The sequence below is a fragment of the Zalophus californianus genome, chromosome 10, assembly GCF_009762305.2.
Source record: "Zalophus californianus isolate mZalCal1 chromosome 10, mZalCal1.pri.v2, whole genome shotgun sequence".
Lineage (NCBI taxonomy): Eukaryota > Metazoa > Chordata > Mammalia > Carnivora > Otariidae > Zalophus > Zalophus californianus.
The window spans coordinates 95,211,678-95,228,755 of NC_045604.1; the positions used below are offsets into that span (position 1 = coordinate 95,211,678).

Genomic DNA, 17,078 nt, shown 5'->3' on the forward strand with positions numbered 1-17,078 from the left:
ACCAGATGACGGAGCAAATAAAACTGTGGACACCACGGTGCCTGAGGCCCCCAGGTGCGCTCAGAGCGGCGTGCATGGGGTGTCTGCTGCACCTCCGCCCTTACCTCTTCATGACCTCGTTCTCCACCATGGAGCTGTCCACCACGACAATCTGCTCCGGGATCCGGACATCCACAGAAATGAGGCCCAAAGAGAAAAGGGTCAGGGCAGCCACACAGTGTCCTCCAGGGCTGTCCAGAGAAAATGCCACCAGGTGGCTTGTAGACTTGTGATTATCCTGGTCTTTGAAGGAAAAATTATCGGGCTGGTCCAACTTGCCAGCAGCCAGGATTGTGTTGAAGAACTGGAACGATTCCGTGCAGACGGTGCTTGGAAATCGCCATGTAAAAATCCTGCATGGACAAAAAGGAGGTAAGGTCCGAACTGAGGACGCAGTGTTGGAGGCCTCCACGTGGATGGGCTACGGGCCCTTAAGATCTTTGCGTTCAAAACTGACCACACCAGCTTCCCCCCCACCCCCCCGAAACCCTCTTTTCTACCTCGAATGGAGGTGCCACATTTCAAGCTAACTGCCTATGCCTTCCCTGCTCACCTAAGCACCTTCCTGGAGGGCCGTGTCTTTGCATCTAACCTAATATTCTACGCCTCGCAAGCATTCACTATGAACAGGCGCCAAACTGGGGAAGACGAATGCACTTCTTGTGACGATCATCTTTACCCCAGGCAAACCCCGAACCCGTGCAGAGACGACAGGACACGTGTATCCATGTCACTGTCTCTGTGAGGTGACCGCAGAGTCAAGCCCTGGCCTCTGTCTGAAAGCGTGCCTTCCCACAACCCGTAACGGGGGCCTAGGTCCCAGGGAGGGATCCAGAAGGTCTTCAGGATGCAAACGCTGCCCTTGGCTCACAGACAAAAATGCCGTGGTGCAGAAACAGTCAAGAAGTAGCTCAGCATCCCATGGAAAACAGTATGGAGGTTCCTCAAAAAGTTGAAAATAGAGCTACCACACAATCCAGCAATTGCACTACTGGGTATTTACCCCAAAGATACAAATGTAGGGATCCGAAGGGGTACGTGCACCCCTATGTTTATAGCAGCAATGTCCACAACAGCCAAACTGTGGAAAGAGCCAAGATGTCCATCGACAGATGAATGGATAAAGAAGATGTGGTATATATACCCAATGGAATATTATGTAGCCATCAAAAGGAAGGAGATCTTGCCATTTGCAACGACGTGGATGGAACTGGAGAGTGTTATGCTGAGTGAAATAAGTCAATCAGAGAAAGACATGTATCATATGACCTCACTGATATGACGAATTCTTAATCTCAGGAAACAAACTGAGTGTTGCTGGAGTGGTGGGGGGTGGGAGGGATGGGGTGGCTGGGTGATAGACATTGGGGAGGGTATGTGCTACGGTGAGCGCTGTGAATTGTGCAAGACTGTTGAATCACAGATCTGTACTTCTGAAACAAATAATGCAATATATGTTAAGAAAAAAAAAAAAGAAGAAGATAGCAGGAGGGGAAGAATGAAGGGGGGGAATCAGAGGGGGAGACGAACCATGAGAGACGATGGACTCTGAAAAACAAACCGAGGGTTCTAGAGGGGAGGGGGTGGGGGGATGGGTTAGCCTGGTGATGGGTATTAAAGAGGGCACGTTCTGCGTGGAGCACTGGGTGTTATGCACAAACAATGAATCATGGAACACTGCACCAAAAACTAATGATGTAATATATGGTGATTAACATAATAATAAAATTAAAAAAAAAAAAAAAGGCAGCAGCAGCAGCAGCTCAGCATCCCAGACTACAGCTCGGACAGCTGAGGGGCTACAGAGTGCATCTGGAAGATATGGGATGGCTTCAAACTGAACACGCAGCTCGGTGCGGCTCTGAGCTGTGAGAATGGCCAATGAGGCCTGACCAGGATGCCGTGCCTTTCACTGGGCTCATGAATACCTTAGAAACTCATTTCTCATTTAAGATTTTTCCAGAAGCTGCACGCCCTCTGAGGAAGACGGACGCCCCGCTCCTTCTGCTCCCACGAGCTGCTCTTTGCAGAGGTGTGGCACAGCCTCTGACCTGGGCCCCGCGCCTTGCCCCAGCCCCAGCTGGAGGGCTCACCTGTAGTAGGTCTGGGACAGCTGGTAGGACATGGGCACGAAGGGCAGAGCCCGGTTCTTCTTGGGGCCCAGCATGTGGTTGACACGGCGCCGGTTGACCAAGCTCCTTTTCTGGCACTCCATGAAGGCCTTCACGAGGATGTGGTCTTTATACTCTCGGTATAGGCGGAAAGTCTGCAACACAGCAAGGCCATGGGTGAGCAAGGCTCTCCAGCAGCTGGCGGGGGGGGGGGGGAGGAGCAGAATGCAGGGGTGCACAGAAGTGGGAGCCCATCACATGTGCTGGAGGGACTGATACGGGGCCGAGGGGCTGGGAAGCTGGAGCAGACTCCTAGGGATGCGGGGCGGGAAAGCCTGCAGGAAGCTAGCAATCCGATGTCAACTTTCACTGCTATCAGAGAGGGGGACACCCCAGAGGACAGGCAGCTGGGACAAAGGATGGCTGTGCACCCCACGCCTATGTCTTGGGATACAAGGTCATGGGAGTCAACGCAGAACCACCTCTGATACCACTCGCTTCCCCAGCCTTCGCCCAGCCCATCAGTAGATGCGGCTGGCCGTGCCCACATAAACCATTCCCAAACACCAGGGCTTGACGCCGTCTACACCGTCACTCCTCACAGCGGGCTCTGGCTAACTGCTCTCCCTGCCTCCGCCAGTGCCGCCTGCTCCCAGGCCCTGGCCGTCTGCCACGCAGCCACAGCAAGCCCCATGTGCCTGCATCAGACCACACGCGGCTTCCCTCTGCAGAGGCAACACCCAGTCCTCCCTACACCTGACAAGGACTCCCGGGAGTGCGACCCTGCCCACACCACTCCTGCCTCCCTGGCCTTCCTACTTTTCCTCAAAGAGCCTTCCCACTGTGTTTTAGCCTGGCATTTGCAGCTCCCATTTCTTGGACAGCATCTCCTCCGCCCCCAATTTTTGCAAGGCTGACTCCTCAACACCCAGCTTTCAGCTCAAATATGTCCCCTCAAGAAGCAAATCCTTCCCCTTCTTGCTCCTCTACAGTCAACTGTTATTATAGAAACAACGCTCTCCACCTGAAATGTCCTCATTCGCTTACTCATTGTCTCTCTCCTCCACCAGAAAGGAAGTCCCACAGAAGCACAGATTCAGTGGTCTGCTGCTGCCACGGCAGCGCCTGGCACCGGGTGACCAGCATGGGGAAAATGTGGCTCCTGCCGGCCATGCCATCCCGGCTCCGTGGCTCAGATTCGGACCCGGCCCAGAGGAAAAGCAGCCCCAAGGCCTGCAGGGCCAGCAGAGTCCCAGTGACTCCCGTTTCTGAAAAGCACTGGCTCAACCAGCCAGCCCAACAGCAAGTGTCTAGCATATGCCAGACCACAGGAAAGTTCCTGCCAGACCCGTCTCCTCAAAAGCACTGGCCAGGCAAACGTGTGGTCACGGCCTGAGAATTTTAGGCTTGGGAGGTTCTCTGCTGCGTTGGGCCCGGATCCATGAGGGGCAGAGAAGACGGAGGCTCGTGGACTTCGAGGGATCCTCTGAGGCCACACCGCTGGGCAGGCCTGGGACCAATAACAGAACAAGGCCTTGTCCTCGAGTCTAGGGACCTCACCACTGCGCCACTGCAGAAGGACAGGGGATCGGGAGCCAAAGCGGTGGTCAGATGGGGTGCTGGGGCAGCACGGGGTGTTCTCCTGGAACCGGAGGGGGGTCTGCGCACACACTGGGCCTTGTCAGTCTTGAGGCCCGCACACCACCCTCGATTTCTCTAGACAGAGCTTCCACGTCAGCTGTGGTTCACAGGCCCGGCGGGGGGAGTGTGCGGGGAGCACCGCCCAGGGCAGAAGGCAAGGGGCTGGAGAGTGGCCAGGAAACCATCGTTCCTGCCCACTGGGCGAGTGCAAGCTGGGATGCAGCTTCTCCTGGAAAATCTGGTGTCTTCAGCTCTTCGTATGAAGACGACGACAAAGGGGGCTGCTGGTGTGGCGCAGGAGCGCTCTGACCACATACAGGGAGGGAGGGAGGGTGGTCCAGCCCACCAGACTTCCACCCACTGCCCTGCACTGCACCTCCCGGAAACCTGGGGCTGCAGGGAGCCGAGTAGGATCCTACACATGGCCCCTGGCCTTGTCCCTGCTGGCCTTCTGGTGCTCAGTGCCAGGTGGGGTCGGGGGGGGGGGGGCAGATCACGAAATCAGCCCCCTGTCTCCTGCGGTGGCCCAGGTGCTCTCTCATGTAACTTCCCACACCCCTGGGGGTCAAGGAGAGGGACGAGAGCACGGACACCACCTGGAAACGGAACCAGAGGAATGACAAGCAGCAACATGATGCAGGGGACAGGCCCCGGCTGGGATGCAGGGACCTGGCTTTTGCCATTAACTTTGGGGCTGGGCTTTCTCACGGGATGGGCAGTTGGACTAACTCCCGAGGTCCTGTCCAGCTCGAATCCCTTCTGGGCAGCACAGCCAAGAGGTTCCTCCACAGCCACAGGTGAAGTCGGAAATTGGGATTTTATGGGCAATGTTGGTAGTACATTTAAACAATTTTTTTTTCTTTTTAAACAAGCTCGGATCCAGTAAGATAGAGCCAGGGGCCAGACTGGGGGCTGTCTCTGTGGGACTTCTGCCCCACCCCACCCTATTCCAGGCTTGTTCTCTGGCACATTCAGGCTCACATGAGGCTTTCGGCATGGAGGAGGGGGCGAGGCCCCACGACCAGCCTCCCACTTGGAAACACACACTTCATGTGAGTAAACAGGGTTCAAGGGCTCCGTGGCACCAAGGGTAGCAAGAACGGGATGACTGGGGACCCTCCTACTAGACTGTCCCAGATGTCACTGCTGGACAAGCAACTGCACCTCATGGTGACAAATTCAAAGAAGAGACATGAACACTGAGTCTTGGGTCTGCAGGGGCCTGGCCACTGCTGTACAAGGACTGTGGTCACACCTGGCCACGAGTTTTCCCTCAATCATTCCATTTCCCCCAATCTTCCTCACCTCCCTTGTGGCCAAAGTAACAAGCACCACCTGGAGAATGTGGACAGTGCCCCAGCTGGGTCGTCTACACCCCGCATCAGAGTCCTGGGGACCAGCAGCATTCTTGCCAGGCCTCTGGGGGTGGGGGGGCCCAGGGCCCACGTGCTGACCAGTGTGGTCATTAAGAACAAGGGAGGTACGGCTCCGGTGAGGGGGGGCGGCACAGGCCCTCCTCAGCACCTCCCTGCTGGGGCCCTGGAGCCACAGTCTCAGGTCTGACGGAGAGTGTTGTGAGATCTCGGGCATTTACTTCTTCGTGCCTTTGAAATGCAGGTCTCTGTGTTCGCAAACCGAGTGCTAAGCCCCGCACCTCCCCAGGCTCAGGACGGGATCCACTGAGAACCGCCTTCTTCCCTCCCACCCTCGCTCAGCCAGGATAGAGCAGCATTACGTTCCCGGGAGAGAGATCCCGGGATAAGCCCACAGAAAGGCCGCTTTCCCGCTCGGGGATCTCTAGCCACCTCGCCATTTCTGAATTCTGCTTGGAGAAGAGAAGTTGCACAGGTCAGTCACTCCCTCAGCTCTCTGTCATGGCTCGCTTCCTCTTCAGCCTCATTTTCTGCATTAACATTCGACTCAAAGCCTCAGCCCGGGAGGGAGTTTAGAAGTCACTGGATCCTGCCCCCACACTTGGAACATGAAAGAAGGGGGCACAGGAGTCTCAGGGGAACTCGGCCCCCCCGCCAAGACTGCATAGTTGAGAAGAGAATGAGCGAGGGCCTCACTCGGCTCCCACCTCTGATAGCCCGAGCCCCACAGCGCGGCTGCAAAGCTGTCGCCGGGTCCCCGCCACCCACCTGAAATGACCGGCAGGACTCCATTTGGCTGTCCGAGAGGGCCAGTGTGCTCTGGACCAGGTTTTGGAGCACCAGGAAGTGGATATCATCCATGCTGAAAGACAGCGGGCAGGAGGGCACAGCACGTGAGGCTGTGGGCCACAGGCACTGCTCAGTCTGGGCAGATGCAGTTTTTATTTAGAAAAAGTGATCCCACAAAAGTGACCCAAATGCCAAAACTATTCATAAACCAAAACAAAACAAGTGGTGGTTTTTAAGCCTTACTAACTGGTCAACTTTTGCAGGGAGAAACGTTTCCACTTAGTGGGTAAGGGGTGCTGTACCCTGGAAAGGGGTTTACGTGACAACTGACAAATGCAGTTAGCGCTGAGATTTTTTCAGCCTCTCTATGAGATCAAAAATTGCATGCCCTATCTATGTATCTATCTCCCTACCTGCCTATCAGATCAAGAGTTCATGCTCTACTGATTGACCCAGCCATGTGCCCCATTTCCCTCTCATCTTAAACAATTTTTTCTCCAAAGAAGCTTCTCACTGAAATACAGAGCTAAAATCAAATTGAATATTGGTTTTCCAACATGGGAAAAAAACCAGCTTTTCTAACCAGAGCTTTGTGTGGAAAGCTCATGGGCCTGGAACTCAAATCCCTTCCTCAATGCGCCTTGAGGCTAGGACACTGATTCATGAGGCTAGGGTCGGCAAGTTTCTCCCGGAAAGGGCTGGGTAATAAAGATTTCGGGGTCTCTGTCATAGCCACTCAACCCTGATGCTACAGGATAGAAGCAGCAGACAGCACATGGGCCAGGCGTGGCTGTGTTCTAACACAACTTTATTTTCAAAGACAGGGGGGCAGGCTAGATCTGACCCTGGGTGGCCCCCGGCTAGGCCACCGGCAACCCGATCGAGCAGCTGAGGGAAAGGCACTTTGGTCAATCGGTGCTTACGTATTCAGTTCATCCTCTTTCCTTGTTGGATCCTTTTCGTCTCCAATCGCCAAAACTCGGTATCTGCGTAAGGAACGAGAGACAAGCGTATCAGTGGAACACGGCTGACCTTCACCAACCGAGCGGCTTGCTCAACATGCCATTTACTGGCTGAAGTGTTGGAGGAAATGTGAAACTCATTAAAATTCAAACATGTACGTGTCAGTTACAATGAGAACATACCACGTTCTGCTCACCAAATGAGCATGTTGTTAAAATGAGGGTTGAGGAAATGAGGAATGTTCATTTTACTGACAATTATCAAACAACACGGGAAAGTGTTTATTGGCAGAGAGCCACTGTTAATTGTTAAGGGAAAGGGATCTAAAATCGTGGGCCCGTTATGATTACAAACAAGCATAAGAAAGACGCCTGGAACAAAATACCCAACAAAGAGAGTACTTGTATTAGGTAGCAGATTATTTCCCCATCTGTGTTTTTGAGCTTCAAGTAATGCTGCTTCCTTGTGTTCCTACCAAGCAAATAAATACAAGAAGAGAAGTCCAATGCGCTAGCCATCACACTACACAGCCAGGCAAAAAAATATAAGAAATCGCAAAACTCACTTTTTAAGAAATATGGCTATTTATCTGTAAGACATTTCTTTGGTTTCTATGATCCCAAAGTCAAAATTCATCCTGGTAACAGTAAATTCTTGAAATTTAGTAATAAGAAGTACCTTTTCAGAAACTGGACTATTTTCAAAGTTGTTGGATCCATTTCCTTTTTTGCCTGGCCTGCCAGGATGCTCAAGATCAAATTTAGTGTTAAAACTGTTACAACTGGATGGGACTTCTTTTCTCCAGATGGTTCATGAACTCTCCTTTAAAATAATCTTTAACTGTATTTTTCTTTTTCTTTTTTTAAAGATTTTATTTATTTTTTTGACAGAGAGAGAGACAGCAAGAGAGGGAACACAAGCAGTGGGAGTGGGGGAGGGAGAAGCAGGCTTCTTGCTGAGGGGAGAGCCCGACGTGGGGCTCGATCCCAGGACCCTGGGATCATGACCTGAGCTGAAGGCAGACACTTAACGACTGAGCCACCCAGGCTCCCCTTAACTGTATTTTTCTATAACTAAAAGTTGCCCCCATAAAATTACTGAAAATAAGTGGGGTTATAAATTACAAATAGGTAAACGGGGGTCATTTGAAGCACTTTTAAAATTTAATATAAACCATGCCATTTGGGAGTTCTGGGGAACAGTCTGCTACAAAAACAAACACAAAACACAAAAACAGTAAGAGGTGTCAACTCCGCAAAGGACTACAAATCACTCCCTAGGCCTGGCATACACGGGCATGACGTGAATTATTTGTTGGTTGAATCAAAGAACGAGATCTCCAACTGACGTTCAGGGGGCTAGCTACAACTGTATCATACGGTTTCCAAATAGGAACGGATCAATGACCGTCACCTCTATAGGAAGAGATTCAGAAAAAAATCCAGTGGCCAGAGGGACCGTCTTGATGAGGGTGGCAAGAAGGGACTCACATTTGGATTAAGCAGTAGAAACAGGCCTGGCTCGCAGAACTCTAGATTTTAACATTTCACGGGTTCTATGCTCAAAGCCAAGTATGTTCTCTGCAGGTGCCCACTGGTTGAGCTGGAAAGGGCTGGGATGCTGGAGTCAGACCCACCGTGGAAGTTTAAATCCTGGCCCTGCGGCTCACAAGCACCGTGGCCTTGAGTGAGCTACTTCTAGCTTGGTTTCTGCATAAGTCAAACGAGCAATCTTGGCAAAAGCATACTAACCACTTGCGAGGCTTGGATTAGGTCAGCAGCAGGGCCTCCATGGGAGAAGGAAAGGGGGCACCGGTGGGGTGCTACAGATGGCCGGGGTCTCCTGTTTTCAAGTTGCCCATGAGAGGGGGCGAGGTGGTTCAGAGTCGGCAGGGTTAGCTGCGAGGCCATGGAAGTGCTGACCAAGGGAGAGGCCTGTGACCAGGCATGACGTTTCCTCTTGCCCCACAAGAATCACACAGAAACTTCCCCGAAGAACCTCACCTGGCAAACAGGTCCTGGAGCGTGTCTGGGATTTCAAGGTTAGGATTCTTTAGAGCCGAACTGAACTTCTCTTTGAGCTTCTCCACAAATTCTTTAAACTCATTGGCACAAACCTTTCAACGTGGGAGAATGAGACGTTAAGCCCTTTCTCGCCCTGAAGGGAGGTTTTGCTGACACATCAAGGAAAATCTTGTAACAAACTCCCAGAGCAGCGACCTCCCAGAACTGACGAGCTGATCTCCCAGATGCTCAGGAACAACGTCCGTATTTGCAAAGCCGGCAGAGGTGCTGTGGGACCCGGAGGACCAGACAGGAACCTACACCCCCCTGCCTTCAGGGCAGGCCAAGCCCAATGACCACACAGGGCCTACCTTTGGGTCTTCGTAGTCACATTTTCGATTCATGAAATCTCCAACAAGTGCCTTGTCCTGGTACACCTCAGCGAGGCAAACCCTGCAAGAAGAGAGGACAAACGTGAGGTCTGGCATTGTAATGATGTCTGTGTTCAGAACCATCGGGAAGGCTCCTGTTCTAACACGTCTGGCCTTGGCTAACTACAAGGTATGATTTACTTATACATCTGCTGGGTGACTGCAGCTCTTAACAAGGAAGGATTTGGGGTCAACCAACCCTGATTCAAGTCAGGCCTGCTGTTGCTCAGGCTTCACCCCTATGGCTTCTCTGAGCTTCCCTCTGCCACACGTAAACTGAGAACAGCGACTCCCGCCTGCCTACCCCCACGGGCATCTGGCCAGGACCAAACGAGATGCCTATGTGGAAGTGTACTGTAAATTTTAAACTATCATCCAGGCCCTGGTGTTCGCTATTAGTCAAAAGCACTAACTGTCCACTGCAGACATCTTTGTCTCTCCGTGACGGAAAGAGAGCCTGACTTGGCCAAAAAGAAATGGAGGGAAAGGCAACAGGTGTTTGCAGGGCTCCTAGCAGCCGGGCACTTGCACCTTCATAAAGAGCTTGCAAGATAGAGACCGTCATTCCATTCGAGAGCTCGGTGAGGCGTAGGGGCCCCCAAGGTCACACGTCTGCCAAGGGCTGGGGTGCGTGGGCCAGGGGTGGCTACAGTTGATAGTATTGCCCTGCTCACAGGTGAGGGAGCAAGTGGCTACATGCCGTGTGCTAGGTCCGGCAGCTCCAGGCCACAGCCCCCTCGTGTTCCGTCCCCCGGCTGCAGCTGCAGGACACAAGGAAGAGCCTCAGGCAGGGGCCAGGAAGCCCAAGTCCCAGAACTCACTCCACTGCCAACGCCCTGTCACCCTGGCCAACCTGCATCCTCTCTCCGGGCCCGTTTCCACTCTGAAAGAATGGGAGTTTGGGGCAGGTGACCAGAGCCCTTTGCGAGAGAAAAGTCTAAGATTCTATGCACAGGGGCCAGCGGCTCCCCCCAGGAAGGCCCCTCACTATGTCTAACCCACTGGCCCCTGCAGACATCTGGAGACATGTTTGGCTGCCACGGCTGGGGTGGGGCGCTAGTGGCATCTAGCTGGTAGAGGCCGGGGCCGCCGCTACGCAGCCTAAAATGCACCGGACAGCCCCATCACAAAGAATTATCTGACCCCAAATAGCACTGAGGTTGAGAAACCCCGGCTGCAGTTTTCTCCACAATCCAGGGCTGGACTGTTCTTCTCTACAACCTGGCTAATGGCAGGTGGCCCAAGGCTCAGAATCCAGCCAGAGCCAAGCTCTCCTACTGACCCATGGCATGAACAACCAGTTGGTGGAAGCGGTCCTTCCCAACCCTGCCATGTTTCCTCCTGGCCCCACTCTCATGCTGGCAGCAATACCTGGGCCCCTCGGCATCCCACTCGGATGCTCTCTGGCCCTCTCCACTCAGGCCCGTGCCTGTGGGGGGCGGGGGGGGGAGGCTGTCAGGAGGCTGACAGGGCGGGCGATGGCACTGTGCCCTGGCTGGGTGAGAAAGAGGTGGGCGCAGAGGAAATATATTCAGTAAGCCACCTAGCCTGGATGGCCCGTGTTTTCCTGGGTAGCAAAGCAGAACAGCATCTACTTCCCAAGGCTGGCCTAAAGTCCACATGATACTGGATATGTGGAAGGGCCCAGAAGCAGGCCCGGCCCTTGAAAAATCATGGACCCCAACACTGGGACAAGCTGTTGGTGTGCCAGTGGACAGCTCTTAAGCAAACGGGATGAGAGAAGAGTAACGAACTGAAAGCATGGGAGTAACCTTGGCCTGAAGTTATGAAAGTTCAAATGAGGCTTACTTATAGTTCAGATAAGCTTGTGGGTTTTTGACTATGTAGCGAGCTCTTCGTCCAACTGAGTGAGATGTTTTATCCAGAGACTCTTCAAAGGTAGCGTGCAAAATGTCCCGCACAACCTGCCAAGGGACGAAGGGGCCCTTCACCTGGAGCAAACACAAGCCAAGATGGAAAGTCAGTATCCTCAGAGCCCACGTTCTAGGTTCTTAACGTAAAGGAGCAGGGAGGGTATGTTCTGTGCTGCCTCTTTCTGCAGCGGATACCCCAAACTATGAGATTTACAGAGGACCGACTATGTGCCTGGCACCAGTGAGGTGCTGGGTGAAGAATAAGCCCAAGTCCTCAATGTTCATTGGGAGAGAGTGTCTTCTGGCAAGTAACAAGTGCTCAGAGGGTGTCGGGTTAATACCGTCTGGAGGAGCAATATGTTAGGGAAGGTTAGGAGTACATCACTGTATTTAGATGGTTCTAAAGGTTTAAGTTCATGTTATGTGTGCTCAGAAACATTCTGCACATCAGTAGAAACAGAAGCACTGAAGGAGTTTCATCAGAGACTCAGGAGAACATCTCGGCCAAAACATGCAGGAAGGCAGAGCCCAGACAGGGAAGGAGGCTTGCTGACAAGGTTATATTCCAACAGCCCCCAGCATGAGGCAGCCCAAGAATCTGGTGTCAATTTAAGCAGGGGAGTGGAGGCTCTGCTGGCCCCTCCAGCTACATGGAAGGTGGGCGGCGGGAGGCACCTCCCTCCCATCAGTGTTGCGATGAAAAGCCATTGCAGAGGCAAAGGACAGATATTAGGGACAGCGACACGTCACCTCCAGCTTGTTTCTGGGAGAAGAGATTGGGCTGGTATTTAGGAGGGAAGGGGGGGATGTTAAAGAACATCTTGGAAAAGTGGTCAAGAAAAGGGATCCAATGAGCCTACAGGCAGAGGGCACCCAGGGCTGCACCTCTCGGCCAGCATGCTTGAGGACAGGGTACACAAACTGGGCTCGGAGGGAGCTGCCGTTCCCACGCTACCCAGCGACGTTACGACCTAGAAGGGGCCCTGCACTAGAAGGTGGCAGAGCCCATTCTCCGGTGGCTTCGGTGAACCAGCTTGATTGGAGATTTGCCTACCTCGATGCTCCCTATGCCTTGCTGCAAACTCAGAAGATCCCAACAGCACAAAGTGGCGGGAACAGACAGCCTAGGAGTCAGTGAGGCTGCTCTGGGGAACCGAGTGAGGAGCTGAACTCCCGCTTGGGCCTCGGGACCTTCTTGGAGGTGGTGACATCAGAGGAAAGAGGAAGAATCTGCTACCTGGGAAGTGAGTTCCTCCCCAGCCACCGGGGTTCAGGGACACGGCCCGGGAGGACATGTGAGTGTGGGGGATAGTGGCATGGAAGGCGTGGAGCCAGGCCGAGGCTGCCATCACCATTCCACACTGATTCAGTACCCAGCGACCAAGCGAGCACCGTGCAGTAGGCACCACATGGTAGGCACCACGCTGGGGGCTGTAGCTACAAAAACAAATGACAGTCTCCCTGCCTTGTGAGGTGCAGCCGTGCCAATGGGCCAAGAAGGACCAGCAGCAAAAACAGCATGAAAAGTCTATGTCCAAGGGGCACAGCAAGAACACGGTCATTACTTCCAATTGGCAGGATCACTGAAGCCTTTCCAGAAATGATAGCAGTTAGGAGAAATAGAGAGGGGAGTTTTCCAGGCAGATGAGGGAGGGAAAAGGGGAGCAGAAAGTGTCAGACCCCTGGTGAAGAGGGAGAGAACAACCCTGGGCCGTCTAGCCTGCAGGCAGACAAAGATTTGTGTGTTAGCTCAAGGCTAGAGAGAAATGTGCAAAAATGGGAGCATTCATTTGTAGGATTCTGGGCAATGTTCTTCCTGGTGGCCAAGCAAAACAGATGAGAGGAGTGCCCTGGGGGCCACATGGGAAAAGGGCTCCCCGCGGGAGGGGAAGCCATGCCACAGGCTGCAAGCCGGGAAGGAGCAGGGGCCCGGGGGGCTGAATACCTTGGTGTTGAGGACATTGCTGGCGATCCGGCACAGCATGAGCAACCCATCCTCCTGCATGGACCAGGTGACACGCAGCCGGGTCATCCTCTGCAGGGCGCTCTGGTCGGCCTCATCGTGGTAACGCAGGCTCCTGTTCTTCTCTTGGGGGGACTCTTCTGAGAATACCAAGGGGAGAAGAGAGGGAGCCTCTAACAACTGGTTTGGAGCTGTCACTCTGGAGAGGGAAGGGTCCCTACTCAGCTAGTGAGATCTGAGGGTAGGAGTCATCAGAATCACGCTGTGTCGGAAGCCGGATACACTCACCACAAAAGACTCAGGCCTCGATATATATATATATATATATATATATATATATGTATGTATGTATGTATATAAACACACACATACAGACATATTTATCTCTATCTATCTATATATAGAGAAAGATAATTTTTTTTCTTTCTTTTTACTCCTTTTATCATTTCTCTTTGGTCAAATTTCATGGTGACAGGCTGGGCGGCCTGAATGCAGCCTCCTGTTATCTACCAATCTCCCATTCTTCCCACTGTGGTGCTAGGTAAGGTCCCCCCCCCATTCTCCTGTGCGGTGACCTCAGAGATGTTGTGTGAACTCTGGGGCACCGTGGGGACAACAAGGCACATCCTACACGGCTGCCTTGAGGATTGAGCCAGATTGGGTATAAAACACCCCGTATGGTTGCCAACATTATGGGAATATTGACTGCGTGCCAAGCACCGGTTTAAGCTTTTGTATAACAACGCGTAATTAAAATACTACTTTGCAGAGTGCATGGGTGGCGCAGTCAGTTGAGCATCTGACTCTTGGTTTTGGCTCAGGTCATGATCTCGGGGTTGTGGGATCAAGCCCCTCACTGGGCTCTAAGTTTGGCGTGGACTCTGCTTGGGATTCTCTCCCTTTCCTCTCCCTCTGCCCCTCTCCCCTCTTCGAATGTGCTCTCTTGCTCGCTCTTTCTCTAAAATGAATAGAATCTTTAAAAAAAAAAAAATTCTACTTTGCACCAGCCCTAAAAGAAGGCAGTTATAATCCCCATTTTGTAGCTGAGAAATCTGAAACACAGTGAGATACAGAGATTTGCCCCAAGTCACACAGCCTAGCCATTAGCAGACACAGGATCTGAACCGTGAGCTCTTACCCACTAGGTTTTTTTCAACATCTCCTCCCCAGGGCAGTTTCACAAGGTAAACACCATATGCTACCGCCAATTCCAAGAGACTGTTTGTTTAGGAAGTTTTTCCAAATTAAGGCAGAAGAAAAGTAGGGCGAGAACATTTGGGATTCCAAGGGACACCATCACCGTATTTTGCTTTGTGATGAATTCAGGTCTTCGTGAGCCAAACTGATCTCACACATATCTGGATAGGCTGCGCCGATAAGGCCTTTCCAACGGACACAAGGCAACTTGTTATGAACGCCAGCCAAAGAAACCACTGAAAACAGGTTCCCGTTTAAACATTTGGTTCTTGTCTGTAAGCGCTACAGCTATCAGATCGTTGTTACAACACACAGACCACTTCGAGGATGTAAAGTGGTCAAAGCAGCACACCGGTCTCCTCGCTGTCCAAGATTCCAAAACACGCCTCAGGGGTTCCTGAGATTGGAAGAGATTCTGCAGGCCTGAACGACTCCCCCCTTTCCTCTAATTTACAAACACAACATGACTTTGGACTTTGGCCTGATTAACATGACGCAGATATTAAAAGCCAAACCAAAAGAATAATAGGATTTGGGCTGTGATGAGGATTTCTGCTAAAGACTTTTCAGTTTTCTCAGTTGAGATGAAGTTAGAAAATTGAAGCAAGGGGGCTTACTGAGAAGGCGCTCTATAACACAAAGACAGAAAAAACACATCAGGAGCCCGCGGATCTGTCTGCCAGCTCGACGTGGGGAATAAATCGGCAACCACGCAGTTAGCCCCCCAGACGGTGGGCAAACAGAACCCCGAGTCTGAGGGCAAAGCTCACCCTGGCCGCAGAGACACGACTGCCTCTCTGGGCCAGAATGTACAAAGACAAGGCCCACACATACAAGCGATCATCATGAAACCTTTTTTCTTTTTCTTGATCTTCTTTCCGGGGTCTCTCTTCAGCCGTTTCCGCTTCTGGCTCCTTCCACCCCTCACTCTACGGTTCCTGTCCAGCATGGGCTCCCGGTCAATCTCGAACTGCTCTTCCTGGTCAACGGACAGCTCAGCTCCCACTCTGGCTTCCCCCCAGATATTCAACCTGCCACTGCCTAGAAATAAGCACAGGAGGTGAGCACCTCAGGATGAGCCCCGTGAGGGCCAGAAGACGAACGGAACGTGCCGTAGCCATGTGGCCTGAGCTGGCCCCACGTCTGTTTCTGGGGTGAACTCCCCGCACACGTACCTCCAGCACCGAGTGGCAACGGGCGCTTGGACAGAAACGTCTGGAGCCTCACCATGAGCCCGTTTTCAGAAGCAGTGTTCTCCTAAAAGGCAAGTGCATCACTGGAATCAAGTGGGGGCTTCCCTGAATTCCCAGGGGCCCAGAGCATCAAATGTACAGAGGTGTTCAGGTTTCTGCCGAGAGGCCGGGGGCGGTTGGGCTGCTCTAGGGCTGGGCTGCTGCTGTGCACTCCCTCATGTCTGACATCTCACGGATTTTCTGTTCCTTCTTTAAAAAGGAATACCGGTCCACATCACAGAATCAGTTAGAACCCACTGAAAAAACATAGGCCAGGCCAGACTGATATACCTACCATATATACGGAAATTAATACTTGAGCCTCTGGTCAACTTTGTTTTACCAGTTCAGAAACAGGGGCGAGGGGGAGGGTAGCTTGGGCAGCTCCCGGCCGGGGGTGGGGGTGGGGGGCCCACCCGCCCCGCCCCCCAGAAGCCCACCTTCTTGGCCTTGCTGATGATGTAGCTGGTCCAGATCCAGTTGCGCTTTAGGTGCCCGTAGAAACTGGAATCGAGCCCAGCGGCTCCCAGCCCATCCCCGGGGATCGAGCCTTCATCCACAACCTCACGGCTCCCCCTGAGAGGCAGGAAGTAAACAGACAGAGCCCCTCTTGGGAACTGAACAGAGAGCCTGTGCCATGGCTGAGGGTCTTTTTTCTAACTAACTTTTACCTTCTTTGGTGCTACCCAACAGAAGCAAAGCACTTGTCAAAAACCCCCAGTATTTATGTAAAATTCCCAATTTTTAAATTTTGGCAACTGTTTTTTTTTTTTTTTTGTAACAATATGGCCCACAGCCACCCATTTGTGCCTCTGCCCCAGAGTCTGGGGCACTCCTGGCCTGACATGTGGAGCCAGACACGGCGGGCTAGAGCCCTTGGGACGAGAAGTGCTAGGGCCTTGCACTTGGGGCCAGTGTGTGTGGGGCAGGGACGCACGTGGTGTACTCCATCATGGCGCACTTGCGCTCCAGGTTGTGCTTGTCGATGGCGCTCTCCTGCTCCTTCTGCAGACTGCCCTCCTCATCCAGGCCCTGATCCTGGGCGCTGTTCTTACGGACACGCGGGTAACGCACCACACCTAGGAAATGAAACATGAGCTTCCCTGACGACAGGGTGCTGCTGCAGTTTGGGGCGGCCAGGGCGCATGGCTGGGGGCGAGAGAAAGATTCCCTTCCCGTGACTCTGCTCCCGACCAGCGCACGGGCTCTGAAACTGGGAGAACCTCTTCGTACAAATGCCTCATCATCGATGTCAGAGGGTTCAACACTGATGGGTGAACCCGAGTGAAGGATTTGTACTCTGGCTGACCTCTGCTAAGCAGGGAAGGCAAGTCGGCAACAGAAGAACCCAAAAGGGGTAGGCAATCGGGAGCAGAGGGGTCCTGGGGCTTCCTTCCTTGGGGGAAGCATGTGGAGCTGGGGTGCCAGCCGAGAGGGAGCAGTGGCTGAGGAGTCGGGATCA

General features: G+C 52.9%; 1 protein-coding gene across 1 annotated transcript in view; it reads right to left on the bottom strand.

Moving 5' to 3' along the window:
• GTF3C1 (general transcription factor IIIC subunit 1) overlaps positions 1-17,078 on the bottom strand; it is a 71,586-nt gene that overhangs the window by 6,935 nt on the left and 47,573 nt on the right. Inside the window, exons 20-31 of the mRNA XM_027609858.2 lie at positions 16,554-16,695; positions 16,057-16,192; positions 15,560-15,641; positions 15,237-15,425; positions 13,170-13,327; positions 11,160-11,302; positions 9,291-9,372; positions 8,920-9,032; positions 6,877-6,939; positions 5,933-6,026; positions 2,133-2,305; positions 105-392 (exon numbers count right to left, since the gene is read on the bottom strand). Coding sequence (XP_027465659.2) covers positions 105-392; positions 2,133-2,305; positions 5,933-6,026; positions 6,877-6,939; positions 8,920-9,032; positions 9,291-9,372; positions 11,160-11,302; positions 13,170-13,327; positions 15,237-15,425; positions 15,560-15,641; positions 16,057-16,192; positions 16,554-16,695 — 1,663 coding nt within the window. The remainder of the gene's footprint in view (positions 1-104; positions 393-2,132; positions 2,306-5,932; positions 6,027-6,876; positions 6,940-8,919; positions 9,033-9,290; positions 9,373-11,159; positions 11,303-13,169; positions 13,328-15,236; positions 15,426-15,559; positions 15,642-16,056; positions 16,193-16,553; positions 16,696-17,078) is intronic.